The 18,322-nt window shown below is 48.7% G+C and overlaps 1 protein-coding gene across 4 annotated transcripts in view; it reads right to left on the bottom strand.

The window, feature by feature from the left end:
* Window positions 1-18,322, bottom strand: part of TRAPPC10 (trafficking protein particle complex subunit 10) — a 75,806-nt gene that overhangs the window by 16,387 nt on the left and 41,097 nt on the right. For 3 of the 4 annotated variants that reach the window (XM_055569777.1, XM_055569779.1, XM_055569780.1), the window contains 10 exons: window positions 13,736-13,882; window positions 13,062-13,176; window positions 12,155-12,231; window positions 11,299-11,390; window positions 9,013-9,153; window positions 8,605-8,717; window positions 5,593-6,107; window positions 4,632-4,773; window positions 2,979-3,137; window positions 1,944-2,173 (listed from right to left, as the gene is read on the bottom strand). In XM_055569777.1, coding sequence (XP_055425752.1) covers window positions 1,944-2,173; window positions 2,979-3,137; window positions 4,632-4,773; window positions 5,593-6,107; window positions 8,605-8,717; window positions 9,013-9,153; window positions 11,299-11,390; window positions 12,155-12,231; window positions 13,062-13,176; window positions 13,736-13,882 — 1,731 coding nt within the window. The remainder of the gene's footprint in view (window positions 1-1,943; window positions 2,174-2,978; window positions 3,138-4,631; window positions 4,774-5,592; window positions 6,108-8,604; window positions 8,718-9,012; window positions 9,154-11,298; window positions 11,391-12,154; window positions 12,232-13,061; window positions 13,177-13,735; window positions 13,883-18,322) is intronic. The other variant, XM_055569778.1, reaches the window with a different exon arrangement.

The following is an 18,322-nucleotide window of genomic DNA, read 5'->3' as shown; positions in this document are numbered from 1 at the left end:
TTTATCTCTTGTACACTTACTACAGGTTTTTGCTTTGTGATTATCATGATGCTTATATATAACAAATTATATTTATAACAGTCTATTTTAAGCTGATTAACAACTTAAGTTTGATCTCATTCTAAAACTCAAAATTTTAACTCCCTCCTCCAATGTTTGCTTTTGAGATAATCATATTTTACATCTTTTTATCTTGTGTATCCATCCCTCTTAAATAATAATTATAATCATAGCTATTTTCACTGTTTAAAAAACCCTTCATACTAGCTTTATAAGTGACTAATCCATTACCTTTATCAAATCCATTACCTTTCCATTGTGTTTCTGTTACTATAATTAGCAGTATCTTTCCATCTTAAAGAAATCTCTTTAACATTTCTTAGATGGCCAGTTTAGTGGTGATAAACTCCTTTAATTTTTACTTGTCTGAAAAACTCTATCTTTCCTTCAATTCTGAATAACAACTTTGCCACATATTCTTGGTTGGAAGTCTTTTTCCCCCCAGCATTTTAGTACATTGTGCTCCTCCCTTCCAGCATCTAGTCTGCTGCTGACCCCCTCTAGTGTATTTTTCAGCTCATCTATTGTACCCTTTCAGAGAAGGCAATGGCACCCCACTCCAGGTAGGCTGCAGTCCATGGGGTTGCTAAGAGTCGGACACGGCTGAGCGACTTCACTTTCACTTGTCACTTTCAAGCATTGGAGAAGGAAATGGCAACCCACTCCAGTGTTCTTGCCTGGAGAATCCCAGGGACGGGGGAGCCTGGTGGGCTGCCATCTATGGGGTCGCACACAGTCAGACACGATTGAAGCGACTTGGCAGCAGCAGCAGCATTGTACCCTTCAGCTCTGAGACTTTTATTCGGTACTTTCTTATGTCTTCTCTCTCTTTATTTGCTGTTTTCGTCCATTTTTCTCCCAGTTCAATACGCATCTTTATGACCATCACTTTGAATTGTTTATCAGATAAATTACTGATCTCTGTTTCATTAAGGTTTCTGCTGAGGCGTTACCCGCTCTTTCATTCTGGAACACGCTCCTCCGCTCCTCTGTTTTGCCTGACTTTGTGTCAGTGTCTACACAGTGGCTGAAGCAACCACCTCTCCCAGTCCTGACAGAGGCCTCACGCAGGAGACAAACGGTCCGCTTTGCCCCAGCTCTTGGCTGTCTCTGTGTTTGCCCAAGCAGCCTATTATATTTTCAATGGCTCCAGAAGCTGAGGATGCGCCAGGACCTGTCACTGTCCCAAAAGGGAGGATCTCAGCAACTACATTCAGGCTGTTTGGAAGCTAGACTCTCAGGCAGCAGCTTTTAAAAGTATGCCAGAAAGACAGTCCCGTGGGACCACAAGTATACACTTCAACCCTTGGGTTGTTCAAAAGCCCTCAGAACAGATATCTGTGTTACAAGACATGGACAGAATCAGAGGAAGCATGATGCAAGTGCAGGTTCTACGAGCTGATGGACTGTGGACTTAGGACTAACGTTATGAATCTCTCAAATAACAATCAATAAATACCCATATCAAAGGATAAAATGATAGCACGTCTTCCTTGCTAAGTACGATGTGATCTTTCAGGGAACAAAAAGTGAAGCACACCAAGACACAGAACTCCATCTAGCCTAATCACCAGGACAAACGGACCACAGAGGCAAAACTACTGCCTTCTAAACAAAACCTGTACCTCTTACAGTGAACTGTCCTTCCTCAAGGTGGGACAGAAAAGTTAACAGCCTGTTTGTCTCTGTCTTTGAAAGATGTACCCCTTATCTAAGGAAGGCTGATTCACAGATATAAATGCTAAACCCAACCAGAACCTGTGGTGTTAGCAACTGGGAAATCTGCCCCCTCAACAGAAGTCATTTCGAATGTGCTATCTTCAAATCAAGGAGGACAGGCAGAAGCTGCCCCCACAGGCTGCACAGCTCCAGTCCCTCCTTACTTTGTGGTCCGTGGTAGCCATGCAGTGGCCAGTCTTCTGCGTGTCCTTATGCTTCCCGTGGGGCTCTGTCACCCCCAGCAGGGTGCTCTCCCCTCCTGCTGCTGGAGCCGAAGGTAAAGAGAGAACTTCCAGTTCAAATTCGATCAGGTGATATGTGGGCGCAGCCGGCAGACTGATGCTCGTGACCTTGTCGGATGACTGAACCCGGAGCAGCGCGTCACAAACCTTTTCTAGGAAAGAGAAAAAGTCACCTTTAACACAGTGCCTCCGTTTCCTTGTTCCTTTCTCCTCTTGTAGATGACAGCCCTGTAGTGAAGTTCCAGCCCAGCTCCTGCTGCATGTACACACGTGCAAGGGTGTAACCAGGAAGGATTACAGAGGAAGAGAGACAGGAAAATCAGGAACAGAATCCCGTGAGACAAAGCAGCACTGCATGAGAGCTGTCTGGTAGAGCTGGGCTCAGAGAACTGTCACTCTGCTCCATCTGAAGAAAGAAAAGAGACACTCCCTCACAGCCCACCTGAGATGGCCTGTGTCCCGGCGTGATGTGGCCCACCCCATCCCACCACCAGACCAACCCCCACTCAGGAAGAGTGCTGAATCCTTCCGTCTCTAACCTCAAAGCTGGGGACTGCAGGAGATGGGATTTTTTTAGGGCTTCCAACCAGTGCCTTCAAAGGTTGATTTGCTTTTGTTTTTTGCAAAGGCAAGTTGAGGGGGGTGGAAGGAGGCTGGAGGCCACCAAGGCATCGCCAGGGAGCACGAGCCAGGAGGTAATGCTGCATCACAGACTTGTAGCAAGGTGCACACCGCCTGGCCGCAGGGTGCCACACAGTTCTATGTCTATCCCCTCAGATGCCACGCCACGTCTGGGGCAGGGTTACTGTCCACCTACAGGCGGAACGCTGCCAGCAGAGAGCTGCAAGGAGACAGGTGCTTGGATGCCACCTGAGGATGCGGCGGATGACAGAGCCTTAGAGCCTGATGGTGTGCACCAAGGCCAAAGGCCTGCCTTCACCCGTGAGTGCCCCTTACCTCTTGTGTTAGAGTAGATCACAGCTCTGTTCTCCTCAGGACATAGGATAAGCATAGCGTCTACATTGCTGAGCTGCAGGCTGTCTCCATTTTTTACTGTATAATGGCCAGTAGTGACAGTGAACTTGACTTTCTGAGGAATACCAGCCAAAAGGCTATCTAAAGGGAAAAAGACTGCAATTAGCATTGCTATCAACCAAGAGGACCAATGGAAGGCCTACTGTAAGTTAGAAGAGTGTGTTTTCTCTTCTAGAAAAGATCTGTTCACTCTAAATACTCCATCCATTCATTCAGTGTCCACCCGTCCACCCTCACTTCTCATCTCAATTACACAGACTGCAGAGCTGAGGGGCCCTTGCCTAGAATAATCTGTGAGCCTGGGGGAACCTCATCACCACCTCGGTTCAGAAAGCTAGGGGTCATGGTGGCAACCATGTCTATGAGGTTCTCACAATGTACCTGCTTGTCAGTTACTAAGAGAGAATCAGATAATAACGACACTAAAGAAAAAAACTAGTGAAATTGCATGTGCTGCTGCTATTCAGATTTTCCTCTGGCTTTTTCAGGTCAGGCCTCCTCCAGATCTTTGGTTCAGAAACAGCTTGGCAGAAGATACAGCTACATTTTCTCCTGGATGGAAATAGAGGGGAGGGAATGGGCTGAGGTTTCTGAGAACTGGCTCCAGGGAAGGCCGAAGGAAGAAGCAACAGACAAGACACAAGGAGGAGGAACAGCTGACAAAAAGCAGGGAGGGGGAGGTGAGAGGCGGTGAGGAATGGGCCCAGAGGAGGGCAGAGGCGCAAGCCGGCACCTCCCAGCCACACGGCCCAGCCTTCCTCACAAAAGGCTCTCTGACGAAGAATCATTTGTGAGACTCTGTGCTCCACATCTGAGGGCCTTTCCAGGAAGTCAAGGGAGTAGTTTAACAGTGTAAAAATGGGGAGTTTGAAGAGATTAAACATCAAAAAAGCTTTCCTTGATTTTTTTTCCACAAATGGAAGAAATGAGCAAATAAATACACTGCTCCCAGCCATTAACTGAGACACTTGATCGTTAGTGTTTTACTGAAGAGCCATGTTGTCTTCAATAATTCGTTTATGCCAAGCCCTCCTAATTTGAGAACTTAACAAAAAGGACAGCAGCACTGAATTCTCAAATGCCATGCCAGGGGTCAAGGTTAATCAACACTCGGAATGGAAAAGACTTTTGATCACAGTATAGATCGTAACTAAATCTAGTATTTAGCCTTTGGAATTCTAAGCAGGAAACTGTAATATTTACTGATTAAATTCCATGCAGCAGACATCAGCTGATTTAGCCAACTTTTCTCTTATTTTTCATATTTTTAGATACAGAATGTTTAGTAAACATGAAAGCAGCAATTACAGAGAAGCAAGTACTCAGATGAACAAAAGAGCCACAGTTCCCAGGCAAAACCTCCACGATGCTCCCAACATTGTCACCTAGAGAGGACACGGTCGCAGAGGACTGGAATGTGATGCAGGAGAAAGCCTCCTCCTATGTGACTCCCTCCAGTAAAGGAGCAAAGCGCAGCCCTGACATCTGCACAGCGCCTTGCCCACCCCGGCCCCGCCCGCCCCGGGCCCTCAGACATCCATCCGCACGGCGCCCCACCCACCCAGGCCCCCTCACCGGCCAGTGGTTCCACAAGCAGCTGCGGCTCCTGTGAGTACACGTCGTACTGCACCAGCGGGTAGATGTGAGGAAGCACAAACCACACTGGGCCCAGCGAGGCGCACAACTGCCGCAGCGTGTACGTTCCCGGCTCCCTGGCCTACGGGTAAGACAAGCGTTGGCACAGTCGTCCCCACTTGTGACAACGAGCTTCTCAAGCGAAGGCTGAGCCATAGTGGTCCCTTCTTCTCACCCTCTTTATCCTGCTGCTCTGTGCTAACACGTCTACATTTGGGCTCTTCAAAAGATCCCTCAGAATCTCTTAGTCGAGGTCCGGGTGAGTAACTGATGGTTAAGTTTGACTTGATGCTTCTAACAGTGCTTTCTCAATTTAACAAGCTTTATCTGTGGCATTCTCTTCTGGAAAAGGTAGTCAATGGAGACACGGAGCATGAAATTTAAGACTTGCTCCAGGACTAGACTGAAAACACGTGTGGCGAACAGCAGTACTTTCCACCGACCCAGCCTCTGTGCAGGCTCAGAGGAACCAACAGAACACGCTGCGCTGGCTGGGCGGGCAGGGGGGAGATTCATATCGAGCGGACAGAAGAGACTGTTCTGACATCCATCTGAGCCGCCACAGAAGGAAAAGAACGTTTAACGTGAAAGTGCTGCCTCTTTGAAACATCCTCATTTTAACAAATGAGGATGCACTTTAATACAAAGGGGAAAAGTCTAAATCCAGTGAGAACACAAATAATTATCTACATTGAGAACTTTATCCACAACTTATCGACTGCCTTACAACTATGCAAGTATAGAAGATTTTTTTCAAAACACCAATCTATTTTTCTATAAGGATAAACCAGAGCCAGGCTAATGGAGCAGAGGCCATCACTGGACTCTCAGCTTCTCCAGACGGTGCTTGCAAGCACCACCGTTCTAACCGCCCCAAAGCCAGCTCCTGCTCGGCACATACCTGCGTCCTGAACACGATGGTGTTGGGCCCCGGCTGCAAGGTCACGCCGGCACACCTCAGCACGTGGGCCCCGTCCTCCAGAGCCAGGCCCGAGGACGCTTCCAGAGACGTGCCGCTCTCCTGCCTCCGCAGGAGCATGTGGACGTTCTTGCATATGATCCCTGTGGTGTTCAAGGAGTTGTCGGAAGGACTCCTCTCAAACATCTCGTACAGCTCCAGCGCGGGGAGGCTGCTCTGGGATGTGGGAAAGGGTGAGGCCTCCACCGGGAAGTTAACAACTCCGTTGGCTGTCTTGTGCTTGGTGAGCCACTCGGCGGTCTTCCGGTAATTGTTCTTCTCGATGCTGAAGTGGACGTGGATGGCGATCTGCTCCACGTGGATGGGCACAGGCATCTGACTGCACACAGTTATCTCCACAGACAGGATGCCACCCACGTGGACCACGGCGTTGGCAGGGGTGAAGCGGAGATCGCGCAGCTGTGCGAAGGAGTGCATGGGGAGGGCGACCCTGTGACCTGTGGACGCACAGTACAGGTTTCACTCCCCAGGCACACTGTCAGAGGCTCAGAGTCAGGCCGGCCGGAAGCAGTGACAGGTGACAGAGACAGTTTGGACCCTCCCGACCCCACACCATCTTCACACACCAAAAGGAGTTACTCTGTCAAATGCAGTTACTTTGTAAAAAGCAGAACAGGAGCACATGCCCAGATACCTCCTGGAAATCATAAAACCTGAAGAAATTTAAGGTCTCTAACTCCCGTTTTGGCAAACCCAAGGTAAATACAGATCAACTAACTCCTCAATTTCAAAATGAGATTTGTAAGTCCAATTCCTAGAGCTGTTTCAGGAAGTCCACCACCCTCCCACTCACACAAGAAGTTCTCTAGTGAAAACACCTGAGTTCCCCCCTACATCTGGCAATAAATAAGCCCAGGTGTGTGCCACCCTGGGGGCTCAGCTAAGGATGCAGGGAGTCAGGAGGGCAGCAAGTCCCAGCCCTCGGGCACCAAAGGGGCAAATCCACTGCACCCTCCACCAGCACTATGCGTCTAGAGAACCCATCAGGCCGCTGGACTGACCGGGAGGTATTTATAAACGCCCAGTAACTGGAGGCTGTGCTGAGATCGACGGATAAAACCACAAGAAAACAGGGACAAGCACAGTAGAGTTTCTTCACGGAGAGGCCACGGAACGGTGGAAAAGTGGAAGTCCATGGTCTCACACACAGCAGACATGGCACACAGCCCTGTGATGCCAGTCTGGGCACCCTGAAGAAACTAATGCACAAACCAATGCCACACTGGCCCTGAGAGCCCCTCCAGATGGCTGTGTGTGAGGGATGCGCACCCAGCAGCCAGCAATGGCTGTGGACAGCATGTGATCCCCGCAGGGTGACGGTGACTGGAAGTGGCTCCCTGGGGGAAGTTATTAGGGTTGGGTGAGGTCAGGGATGGTCATGCCCTGACAGAAGGATGCACCAGAGAGCCCTGTCTGTCTCTGAATCTACCCCTCTCTCTCCTGTGTCGTCTCTCCTCCTGCGCCCCTGGTTATGAAAGGACAAGTCAGGAAGAGAGGAGGCCTCATCAGGAGCCGGCCGTGAGGGCATGTGGCCCTGGGCGGTCAGCCTCCAGAAGCCACTCACTCAGTCTACAGCACTTTGTCATGGCCGCCAAGACACATTGATGGAGACAGTGGCTGTTTAAAATAAACCCTCATCTTGATGAACTGAATGTGAGAAGCTAAGTATTACCATAAACCTAATCTTACCACACAGCGACGAGTATAAAGTATATTTGCTAGAACACTCAGAAGCAAAGTCTTTCAGATCTACTCTCCTGTTGGACACGCCCACAAGGAAACAACAAACCTCCGAAGGTGAGCTGGTCTATGAGACGCCTGGCTCTATGACTTTCAGAAGTCAGTGTCTTACAACCCGCAGCTGCTGAGGGGATGAGTGTGGTCCACCCATCCAATGGAATACTATTCAGCCACGAAAGGGAATGAAACGCTGGCACATGCTACAACACAGGCGAATCCTGAGAATGTGCTGTGTGAAATAAGCTGGTCACAAGAAACCACACACTGCATGATTCCATTTACGTGAAATACCCATAACACGTATCCTCAGACAGAAGGCAGGCTAGTGACTCCCAGGGACTTGGCGGGGTGGGGGTGTGAGAGAAGGGGGTGGGAGAAGGTTGGGAGGAAATGAGTATGGGGCGGGCTGCTTTTGAGGGAAAAGTGTTCTAAACTTCACGGTGGTGATGGCTGCACATACCTGTGACTAGACTAAAACCCCTAGGCTACACACTGCAAACGGGGCGTGACATGATATGTGAATTCTATCTCAATAAAACCTGTATTTTAAAAGGTCAGTGTCTGGAAAAAAAGGATGGGAAGATGGTAAAGGAGAACTGAGATGTAACAATCAGATGCAGTCTGTGATCCCTGATTGGACTAGTACAGGCCAGTGATTTTTAATATAAAATAATCATAAAAACACTGTTTGAGACAATGAGGGAGACCTGAAGAGGGCTAAGTTGGAAGCCCGAGCCAGAACATTGTCCTTCTGTGGGCAAGGAGTTTAGGAGACCACTCTTGTTTTCAGAAGATGTGACACTATCCCAAGGTGGAGTGGCCCTTGTGGTCTGGAGCAGCTCTTAAGTTCAGCACAAAGAAAAAAGTAGGAAGATAGACACATGGGTGCTACGCAGCAAAATGTTAGCAACTGCGGAATCCAGGCGGTCAGCATACATCACCTATTATATACAGTGTTATTCTTTTTACTTATCTAGGGTATTTGACATTTTTCACAATAAAGTTTTTTTAAGCCTTTATTGAATTTGTTACAACATTGCTTGTTTTAAGGTTTGGGTTTTCTGGCCGAGTGCCATGTGAGATCCTACTTCCCATATCAAGGCTGAACCCAAAGCCCCTGCAAGGGAAGGTGAAGTCTTAGCCACTGGACCACCAGGGATGTCCCTGTAACAAAGTTTCAGAAATGCGTCTCACCTGGGCTGTCCCTCTGCTGGCTGGCGAAGCTGAGGATCTCTCTGCAGAAGTACTCCCGCTCGTCCGCGGTCAGGTGCTGGTCGCTGGCCAGGAGGCTGCTGGTCTGAAGGTAGCTGAGTGCAGAGTCAAGGGGCCGGAGAGGACCACGTGGTGGGGCGCTGCACACACAGCCCCCAGTCCCAGGGGGTGCAGCCGGCAGGTGCACCCCTTCCTCCAGGGTCCTAGGGACTCGCGCACAAGTCAGACAGGCAGACACCTGACCAGCTTCTACCCAACAGGGGCACATGTCAAGGCAGGCTTCCCTCTCCTAATATCCAGGCACCTACGGACATGCGACTGTGGGCCCTGCTGCTATACGGACAGACAGCAATTATCCTATTCCATGAATGTACTTGACTTAAAGGATACTTCTCAATCTGTCCAAGGCGTTTCTGACATTCGGCGAGCTGCTTCCTTGTGTGTGTGATTGGCAGCGCCCAGCCCTCAGCCAGGTAATTTTTCAAGGCTCCTTGAAGATACATCTCTGCCTTCTGAGGAGACTTCTTCCTCCTTGCAAATCAACAAACAGAAGCTTTCATAAGGGGTCACGATAATCAACAAACTCAGACCTTTCATGGCTTGCTCCCCACCCTTGGTGATCTCAGCGACACCACGACACTGGTGCCATCCAGAGTCCTCCTGACCACTGCCCCCAACCCAGCCCCCAAGGTGAGAAAGAACACAAAATCAGGAACACATAACCAGACCCGAGAACCGTGCCAGGCTGGTAACCCCATGCACGCTGTTTGTCCAGCATCCTACACTAGCTGAAGGGCCTTCAGAGTTCAGTCTCTGGATAAGAGTGTGAGGGCATCGCTTATGACTTCAAGCTGCTGTGAGGCTGCCAAGCATGAAGGAAGGGGAAGGATGTACCCACCAGCACAGAAGCAGGTATGGAGGAAGCTAGAAACCTGGGCTTGAAGCCACCCTAGCTCCTGAAGACAGACCAAAACAGAGTGGTTTCCATGGACCAACCAATGGGAGCTTGGGCCAACTCCAAAACACAGGCCAATGCCCTGAGCAGAGGGTAAAGTATCTGCCTGCAATGTGGGAGACCTGGGTTCGATCCCTGGGTCGGGAAGATCCCCTGGAGAAGAAAATGGCAACCCACTCCAGTACTCTTGCCTGGAAAATCCCATGGACAGAGAAGCCTGGCAGGCTACAGCCCATGAGGGTCGCAAAGAGTCGGACACGACTGAACGACTTCACTTCACTTCACTTCATGAAGGATTTAAATAGCAACACATATCACATAAAAGAACATCTTCCCAGGCCCAATTTAAACCTCAAGATATTCAGAACAAACCAAAGTTTAAAATATGATTAATGAAGCTTGCCCAAGCTTCAGTGACAACACGGATGCCCTGGCCTTTCCCAGAGGGCTTGGGACTGCTGATCTTGCAGGATAAAGGCCAACAGTGAACAAGCATCTGCTCTCCTGGCATCTTGGGAAAACATCCTCGTCCTCAGGACCTTACTCTGCAACAGTAAGAGTTTCCAAATTCTCAAATTTCAAATGCCAGTTTTTCTAGACTTTTCTGGTCCTTTCTCATCCTGTCATTTGAAGGGGCCAGAACCTTCCATACTTCTTCAGTTAGTATCTCCAGCCAATGATTTGTACACTGTAGTGCAGGATGCGAGACCACTGCCACCCAGCCCCTAGAGATGCAGGCCGAGGGTCACCCAGCTGGCTAGTCCATGGTGACACCAGAACCAGGACCCAAGTCTCCTGTTAGCAGGCCAGTGTCACCCCACCGCAGTGCCAGCCTCAGGGGGCTGAGCTCATAGCATCTGAGGACATGGCTTCTTTGTTCCAGTAACCAATAATCTCATTCCTCAGTACACCAGATGGAGACTCAAGAGGCCCCACCTCAGCTCTGACTGCTGGCTGCTCCAACCACACCTAAAACATCAGGACGTTCCCTTAGATGATCTACTAATCCCTTCCCTGCCTACTCAACCAGTTACAATAAATTATTCTTTCCCGTTTCATCTAATAAAATGACAAACTGTATATATCCAGATACCACTTCAAACACATATTTCTTTTGAGAAAACCACCATCTTTTCCCTCATAACTTGTATCTTTTCCAGTGCTTTGAATTAGCAGCTGCATTGCCAGCCAGGGTTCTTTTCTTTGATAGGCTATTTACCAAATACATATGAAATATACCAGGTTTTGAGTCTTTTCTCTGGAATCCAACTCAGAAGCTGGAGCCAGATGAGAAACATTCACCATCTCTGTACACTCCGGCTCTCGGGCACTCACAACTCAGTGTCTCTCGTGGAGTGGAGGTGACACATGCACGTACTCCACGTCACTGACCTCGCAGGGACACTCACGAGCAACCAGGGAAAATGGTGTAGAACACACACCATATACTGCATACAAGAGGGCACACATTATCTACATACGTGTAACATTTATGTAAAAGTTCACCAAATTAATTAAAGAAACACAAAGATTAGTAACAATTACTATCGTTAATAAACTCTGGTATTCAGAAGGAATCGTCTAAAAAAATGATGTTTGGTTAACAGTTTATATTTTCATTCTACAAAGTTAGGTACACTTCATATTAACTCCTACATAACAAACCTCTTACTACACTTGGGAGATGTCTGAAATGCAGAGAAAAGTTCAAAATTAATTACATGTAAAACTCTGCCAGATCCTTTCCAACCAGCTTAGCAGATCGAATCCTTCCAATACTCGTGAACATTTCGATGGTGGCATGGGACAAGTCCTGCGGAAAAGCAAAGACCAAGTAACTCTGTACTTCAAATTTAATGCTATACAGACCCGACATTCATTTACCCAAAGCTGAAGCAAAAGACTTCCTTATTAATATAACATTTTTTTACTCTGGACTTTTTTGTGTTATTTGAGTTTTTACAAAACAGTGGTTTATACAAAGTCATCAACTTGTATATAAAGTATGAAGCAAAATAATGAAAGAAACATAAACTCAGCAGGCATAGAATAATTTTTTTTGGTGTATTTTCCACATGCAGGTAACGTTTTTAGCGTTTTTTCACTCTCTTGAGTAACAGAGGCAACTGTCAGATGCTCTCCAATTAACCGTGACTTGGGAACGCAGGTGGTCCACTGGACTGCTACTGCAGTGCTTTCTAAGACGCCCACATTTAAGTCCTTTAAAATCAAGTACAACAAGCCCTGTTCAGGTTCAAACTGTTCCTCTGTATACAGAAAATCCTTCACTAGCCTTTCTTACAATTTCTGCTCTACTGAATGAGCAATCCCATGGGGAACAGAACGGTAAATATCCAAGGATGCTTTTATGCCTAATTATGGCACTGTGGATACTGACCCACCAAGTACTCCAGGTGCATTGACAATTCCCTAGGGCACTGAGGAAACTTAACCGGCCAGGAAGAAGGAGGTCCCCGACACCAGCTCACTCCCAGTCCAAAATGCTACAAACGTAGCAAAGTCTCACAGAGAGAGGTCCTCTGCCACCAGTGGACAGGGAACCCTTGAAATACTTACTAAGTAGTGCTTTTCAAAAGCTTCTACTGATGACAACGCTTCTTTGAGTTTCTTATAAGGACTCTGAGCTGTGTTGGCTTAAACAGAAAGAAATAAGCATCCTTATTCACCTTCATTGCATCCAGCCATGACTTTATGTTCAGCCTCAAATGTCACAGGTACAGGACTTCGTCTGATGCTGCGGAAACTACCAGCACACCCATGTCAGCTGAAACCATACTACTGCTCACGTTCTTGTCCCGTTAATATACTCATGAAATAGTCTAAACACTTCGTGCAATGCTTTTATCTTTAACTGAGGCTAGAAGTTGTTAAGCGTGTATTACAAATCCTACAATGAACTGAATTACTTTCTGAATACTGTGAAGTGGTCTCAGGTTGAAACAGAGCAACACACACATCACACACTTTCCCTGAGGAACTGATCCGAGCCGGCGGGAGTCCCCTCAGGTCACTAGGTGTGCTTCAGTCAGCAACAGTCCTGCTAACTCACACTTATCATTATGCTAAAAGAATCAGTAATGCGCCTTTCAAAGTGCTCTATCACCTAGGAGCAATTTACTCAATAAAAGGACTTTTGGCTGGCCGTATTATCAGAAAAATAAATCACCTGTAACTGGAGGAGACTGGTGCATTTAAACTTCATGAGGGCTGTACAAAGTCCCGACCAGCTCAATATAAGCCTACCAGAAACTCAGACACAGTTTTAAGAACGCTTATACTTTCTTAAACTATTTCTGACATCTCTTTATGTGATTAAAGGGTAAAATATCCTGTGTCTTAATCTGGTCAGCTAATAATGAGTCTAATTTCCCAAATGGTGAGTAGTCCTACTGCCAGAATCTGAGTTATACATGACAAGCACAGCCCACGTTCTCGGTGCTTTTGGGTACATTTCAAAAAGTACCTGTCTCGGGCCGCTCAGCTCCCAAACCCGCCAAAAGATCCACGGTCCTATTGAGGTCCTCTGAGTTAGGTCCCTTTTCTGACACAAGTCCACACAGATAGCCCAGGGACTTCAGCTGTTGAGATAGACCCCAAATATCAATTAATCTGCTATAAGAACCAGTACAGAATTTACAAATTTAAAGTTAACATCCTTCTAAATGCAAGAAATTTAGCTTTCCTACCCAAAAGATTTTTATCTGGATATAAAAATACATCTTGCTATGATCCTTTCAAACTCATACCTTCTACACAATCATCCTGTGAGTGCCTCTGACTCTGGTCATTCCCAAGCTGCAAGGTCCCCCACTCTGTCTGCATTGCCACCAAGCTTTCCTGCTGCCCACACAGGACCACTGTCCTCATCTGATTTCTGCACAGGTTTCACGCTCACCCTGCTTTGTCTCCACCACCCTCATTCCTGGTGCAGAGTCCACCTTTTGCACGAGTGCAGCAAGTGTCTGACATCTACTGGAGTCAGACACTGGCAGGGACCCACCGCGTCCATGTTGCTACTGGACGCCCCTGAAGCAGCCAGACCCACAAGGAGGGACCATGTGTGCAGCACTTCCCCAACAGCGAACTCCAGCCCCACCCCAGGGGCACAGACAGGCTCCCTCTGCACTCTGCAGCTACCTTCTCCGTGGCGTAGCTCCACAAGCCCACGGTGTGGGCAATGTTCGAGTCTATCTGCGCCCGGTCACAGCACCCTTCTATCCTCTGCAGCACCTCCAGGCAGCTCAGGAACACCCAGCAGTCCAGGGCACCGGGCGGCACGGAGACCTGGGGGCACAGGCGCGGGCAGTGAGGAGGGCGCTCGGAGAAGCCCCTCCCGGCAGCCACCCAGATTCTGCAAAACCACAGGGAAGAGAAAGGGGTATAACAACAAGGGCAGTGGCTCAGCTACAGGCGGAAGGGCTGTCTGTGCCCAAAAGGACTCAGTGGCTCACACTCCCGATGATACGGAGGGCCTCGGCAGGGGCGTGATCTCAGCAAGGTACCCAAAAGCTTATTAAAGATGCCTGCAAGGCGAGCTGTCAGCACATACTCTAGGCTTAGAAACGGGTCACCTCTCAGTTTAAAGAGCACACATTGTGAAGGTGGGAAGCTAAGACCTCAGATGACCACTGGAACACAGTTCAGATCATGTATCAACATAGAAATCTAGTATTAAGTAGACATTTGATGGTATTTGGGAACTGCTATTAATTTTTTAGGTGTAATTATGTTTGTAAAAATGGACGCCTGTTGCTTGGGGACGTAATAAACACTATAATGTCAGACATTCAGAAGTATCTACTGTATGTGATCGGTCCTCAGGTGGGCTTTCCTCTGCACTTCAGGGTCTTTGAAACAGGAGTGTCTCACAATTGACAGCACCTTTACGCCACACCTGGCAGTGCAGACTGCCTTTTCGGGGGCACTGACATCATGAGGTGTCTCACAGCTGGGGCCCCAGCTCTGGTGAGACCCGCCAGTTGGTCCTAGTCACAGTGGGGACTAAGAAGTGATACCACATCAGCTGACAGGGGAGGAGCTGCACAAGCTGACGAAACCAACTTTTGTAAGAAACACTTCTTCAGCGCACCCTGAGCACACACAGAAGGACCTGGCACCAGCTGGAAAGGCCCAGAGAACGCCATTCAATGCTCCCACACATGCTCAGTGCCCAGTCTTTGAAAAATGAGACAAACTACTTAGACCATTCAAATGAAAAATCAGTACGGAAAATAACGACATGATCAGAAGCAACTTTCATAAGGTGATAAAGTGGTATGACTCTCTTGTCCAGACAAGGGACCAACCTCAAAGGGATGCGGAGAGCTGGCTGGTGGGATGCAGCTCAGGGACTCTGTCCAGAGCACATACCCTCCCCCGGGTTGAACTGCGGTGCTCCACAGGGGGCGAGGCTGAGAAGTACCAATGGCCCACAGGGGTCTCACCCAAAGCCACATACCTTTAGACAGTGGCAGGCTGAGTTCCTCTGACGGCCACCCACCCCAGTGCCCCACGCCTGACAAAGAGCAAGCCCTGCCTCCCACAACGGACAAGCCCTAGGCAAGCTCAAGGCTCCGCCAGTCCACCTGGAGCCCAGCGGCATTCTCAGCAACTGGACACTTCATGGACCCTAACGAGAAAGACACTGAGTGCCTTTCCATAGACTTCAGGGCCCTCTGGATAAACTCCTTTGTGAGCAACAGACTTTTTAAAAATAATTTCTTCATAAACATTCTTTATCTTTCTTCAAACCCTCTCCTTTTCTGATATCAGTATTATTGGTCATGGCAATAGCTGTCTGACCATTTTCCAAGCATAAAATTAAAGACATTCTTTTGTCTTTTCTAAACCTATGTTTTAAAACATAACGCAAACCCCAGTGTCCTATATGGACCACAATGGGGCCATGCCCGCCACACAGCTCCCAACACACCACTGGTGCCTCCTCATGAACTCATATGCACGACATCAACATGCAGGCACGTCTTGTGTCTGACTCCTCCAGCTAGACTCTGCGTTCACAACCTTGCCGCCACACCCGTCTGCTGTCCACACAGACAGCAGTGACTGCTTCCCTCATACAGGGTGGACATTTGGGTTATTTCCAGGGCCTGGCGGTTACGGTAAGGCCACCACGAGCGTCCCTGCACTGCCTCCTGGACAGAGGGGGACAAATCGCAGGCTCACGGGCAGCACAGGTTGGGCTCCAGCAGATGCTGCCAAACAGCTCTCCTAAGACGGGTGCCCATTCCTACTCTTCTCGTCAAGGAAAGGACTCCAGGTGCTCCCTGCTCCCACCAACACTTATCAAGCCCTTCCACTGTAGCCACCCGGGGGGCAGATGCCACTGTTATTGTAGTTTGCATTTCTCTATAATGAATGAGACTGAGCACCTTTTCATCTGCTTATTAGCCAACTGGATATCTTCATTTGCCTAATTTCTCTTGATTTTTCAGTCTTTTAAGCTGACTTGTAGGGGTTCTTCCCATATCCTGGGTAAGAGTCCTTCTTAACTACACAGCCTATGGCCCTCTGTCCCCTGCTAGCCGCCCTGTCACCCCTCCTCCGTGGTGCTATTGATGACGAGAGGCTCTGATTTCCAGGCTGCCCATTTTCCACACTCTTCCCTCTTGGCCAAAGCCTTTCTGTCCTATTTAAGAAACATTTGCTAATCTCAAGGTCATAAAGATACTTTCCCACATTATCTTTCAGAAGCTTTCTTGCTTTATCTTTCATAAAATAATAATTATTTGTGGGTGGTATGAGATTCAGTTACTCAGAACCATTTATTTATTGAATCCATTTATATTCCATTTGTTCAAAGTCTACCCCAGTGCCTTTGCTCCGACCTCACATTTCTCCCCAGGTCTCAGCTGAGTCTCCAACTCTTCTCCGCATCTCCTCCTAATCGGGAGCCTCTCTCTGCCCTCACCTCTCACAGCACCCCAGCTTTCAACCCAAGGGTGGCTCCCCACTAGCTGTAGAATAAAAGCCAACTTTCAAGGTGATGTATGCTTTCAAACCTGGCTTCCAAGACCTTTGGAGCCTCACCTCCATGTCCTGCCTCAGCCCTAAGTTCTACCAAGACTAAGCTCCTCGAGAGTTCTTTCTCAGCGGTGAGTTCTCTTCCTGAAACTCACTCTCTCTGCCTGCCACCCAGGCCACGTCCACCTGGTGGGTCCTGACTCAGCTCACAGGGTGAGGAGGGGTGGTGTTGGTCTGTCGTGCTCGCTGCTAAAAGCACAGCTCCTCGAGTGAGTGCTTGGCTAGCACAAAACAGGTGCTCAACAAGTAACTGCTGAATGAACGAAACTTTAAAACCCAGCTCACACAAGACCACCTCTTGACTCCCACCCCAGACATGTCAGGCAGTGTCCATGTGCCCACGCAAGCTGCCCCTCTCTCCTCAATTCCACCCCCACCCACCCACCCCGCCCTGGAACAGCTTGCTCTGATGGCCCGGCAGCTCTGGGCTCTGAGAGCCCCCTCACACAGCTGGCTCTGTGCACAAACTGTGGGTTTCTTGAGGCCAAGCAGGACTTGTTTCTTCCTCATGAGTGGGCCCTCTCTCCCCTCACCACTGTGTGTGGTCAGCTGCTTTCTCAATGGTGCTGGGCAGTTCCTTCTCTAACCCTCTTTCCCTCTTCCTGAGGCTCATCGGCTCTTATCGACATCAACGCCTTCCCCGGTTGCCTCCTGCTCCGTCCACTCCCACTCCTCTCACAGTTCAGGTCCTCCCTCAGGGCTCAAGGTCACATGATGAGCAAGTACTCGAGGACCCTGAGGTTCGCTCCTCTGCAAAGCCTCTGCTCTGTCCTCCGTGGGGCCTGAACCCAGGAATGCCAACGCCAGCTGGCAGGCCTGGATGGCAGGCCTTGTCCATCCTGCTCAGCCTGCAGCTTCTCCCACACACAGACTGGGCGCGGGCCTCTCACGCACGGCGCTGGCCAGGCTCTAGATCCTGAAGAGTCCTGATCTCTTGGCCAGCCCTGTCTGTAAACATAATCAGAACCTATGCTGATAAAAGACAAGCTGGTACCGAGAAAAACACATTAACACAGAAATCCTTTGGGGAGTCACTGTAACAAACATAGAACGACATTCTAGAAAATATCTTCCTTATATTGTTCTCACTTACCAATCTGGTAAAGATGAAAATATATACACGTATTACTTTTTTTCTTACCAAAGATGCAGGAAAAGAGTATTACTAGTGTAACTAAAAATGGGGCGATCTTTCTAGAAAGCAATTTGATGATGTACACTAAAAGCATTAAAGACAAGTGCAGTCTTCAACTGGCCATCCTACATGTGAATGCACTGAATAAGGTGACGGACAAGGATACGCACTCCTGCAACGGCAGACCTGCTTAACAGTCCCAAAGTCCAAACAGTCCTTCTACACACAGGAAGGCCACAGACCAAAAAGAGAACCTCTTACTTTAGAATAAGCAATGACATTTTCTTCTGCAGATCTGTCTGTAGTTTCCAAATTTATGCAGGGAATACACTAGACTTTTGGTAAACGGGTGGGGGAGGGTTTAAATGTTGTAGACAACAAAGAGATACTCTGTGACGAGTCATCTGAGCCCCCACAGACCTGGCGCAACCTTAGGTCTACTGCTCCTGACGCCAGCAGCACTGTGGGCAGGCACCCTTTCCACACTCACACACTGCCAAGCGGGGAGCTGGCCCCCGGCCTCAGCAGGCACCGCGCAGGTGACG

The sequence above is a fragment of the Bubalus kerabau genome, chromosome 2 (assembly GCF_029407905.1).
Source record: "Bubalus kerabau isolate K-KA32 ecotype Philippines breed swamp buffalo chromosome 2, PCC_UOA_SB_1v2, whole genome shotgun sequence".
In the NCBI taxonomy this organism is placed as follows: Eukaryota; Metazoa; Chordata; class Mammalia; order Artiodactyla; family Bovidae; genus Bubalus; species Bubalus kerabau.
This window is presented reverse-complemented; position numbering and strand designations above follow the sequence as displayed.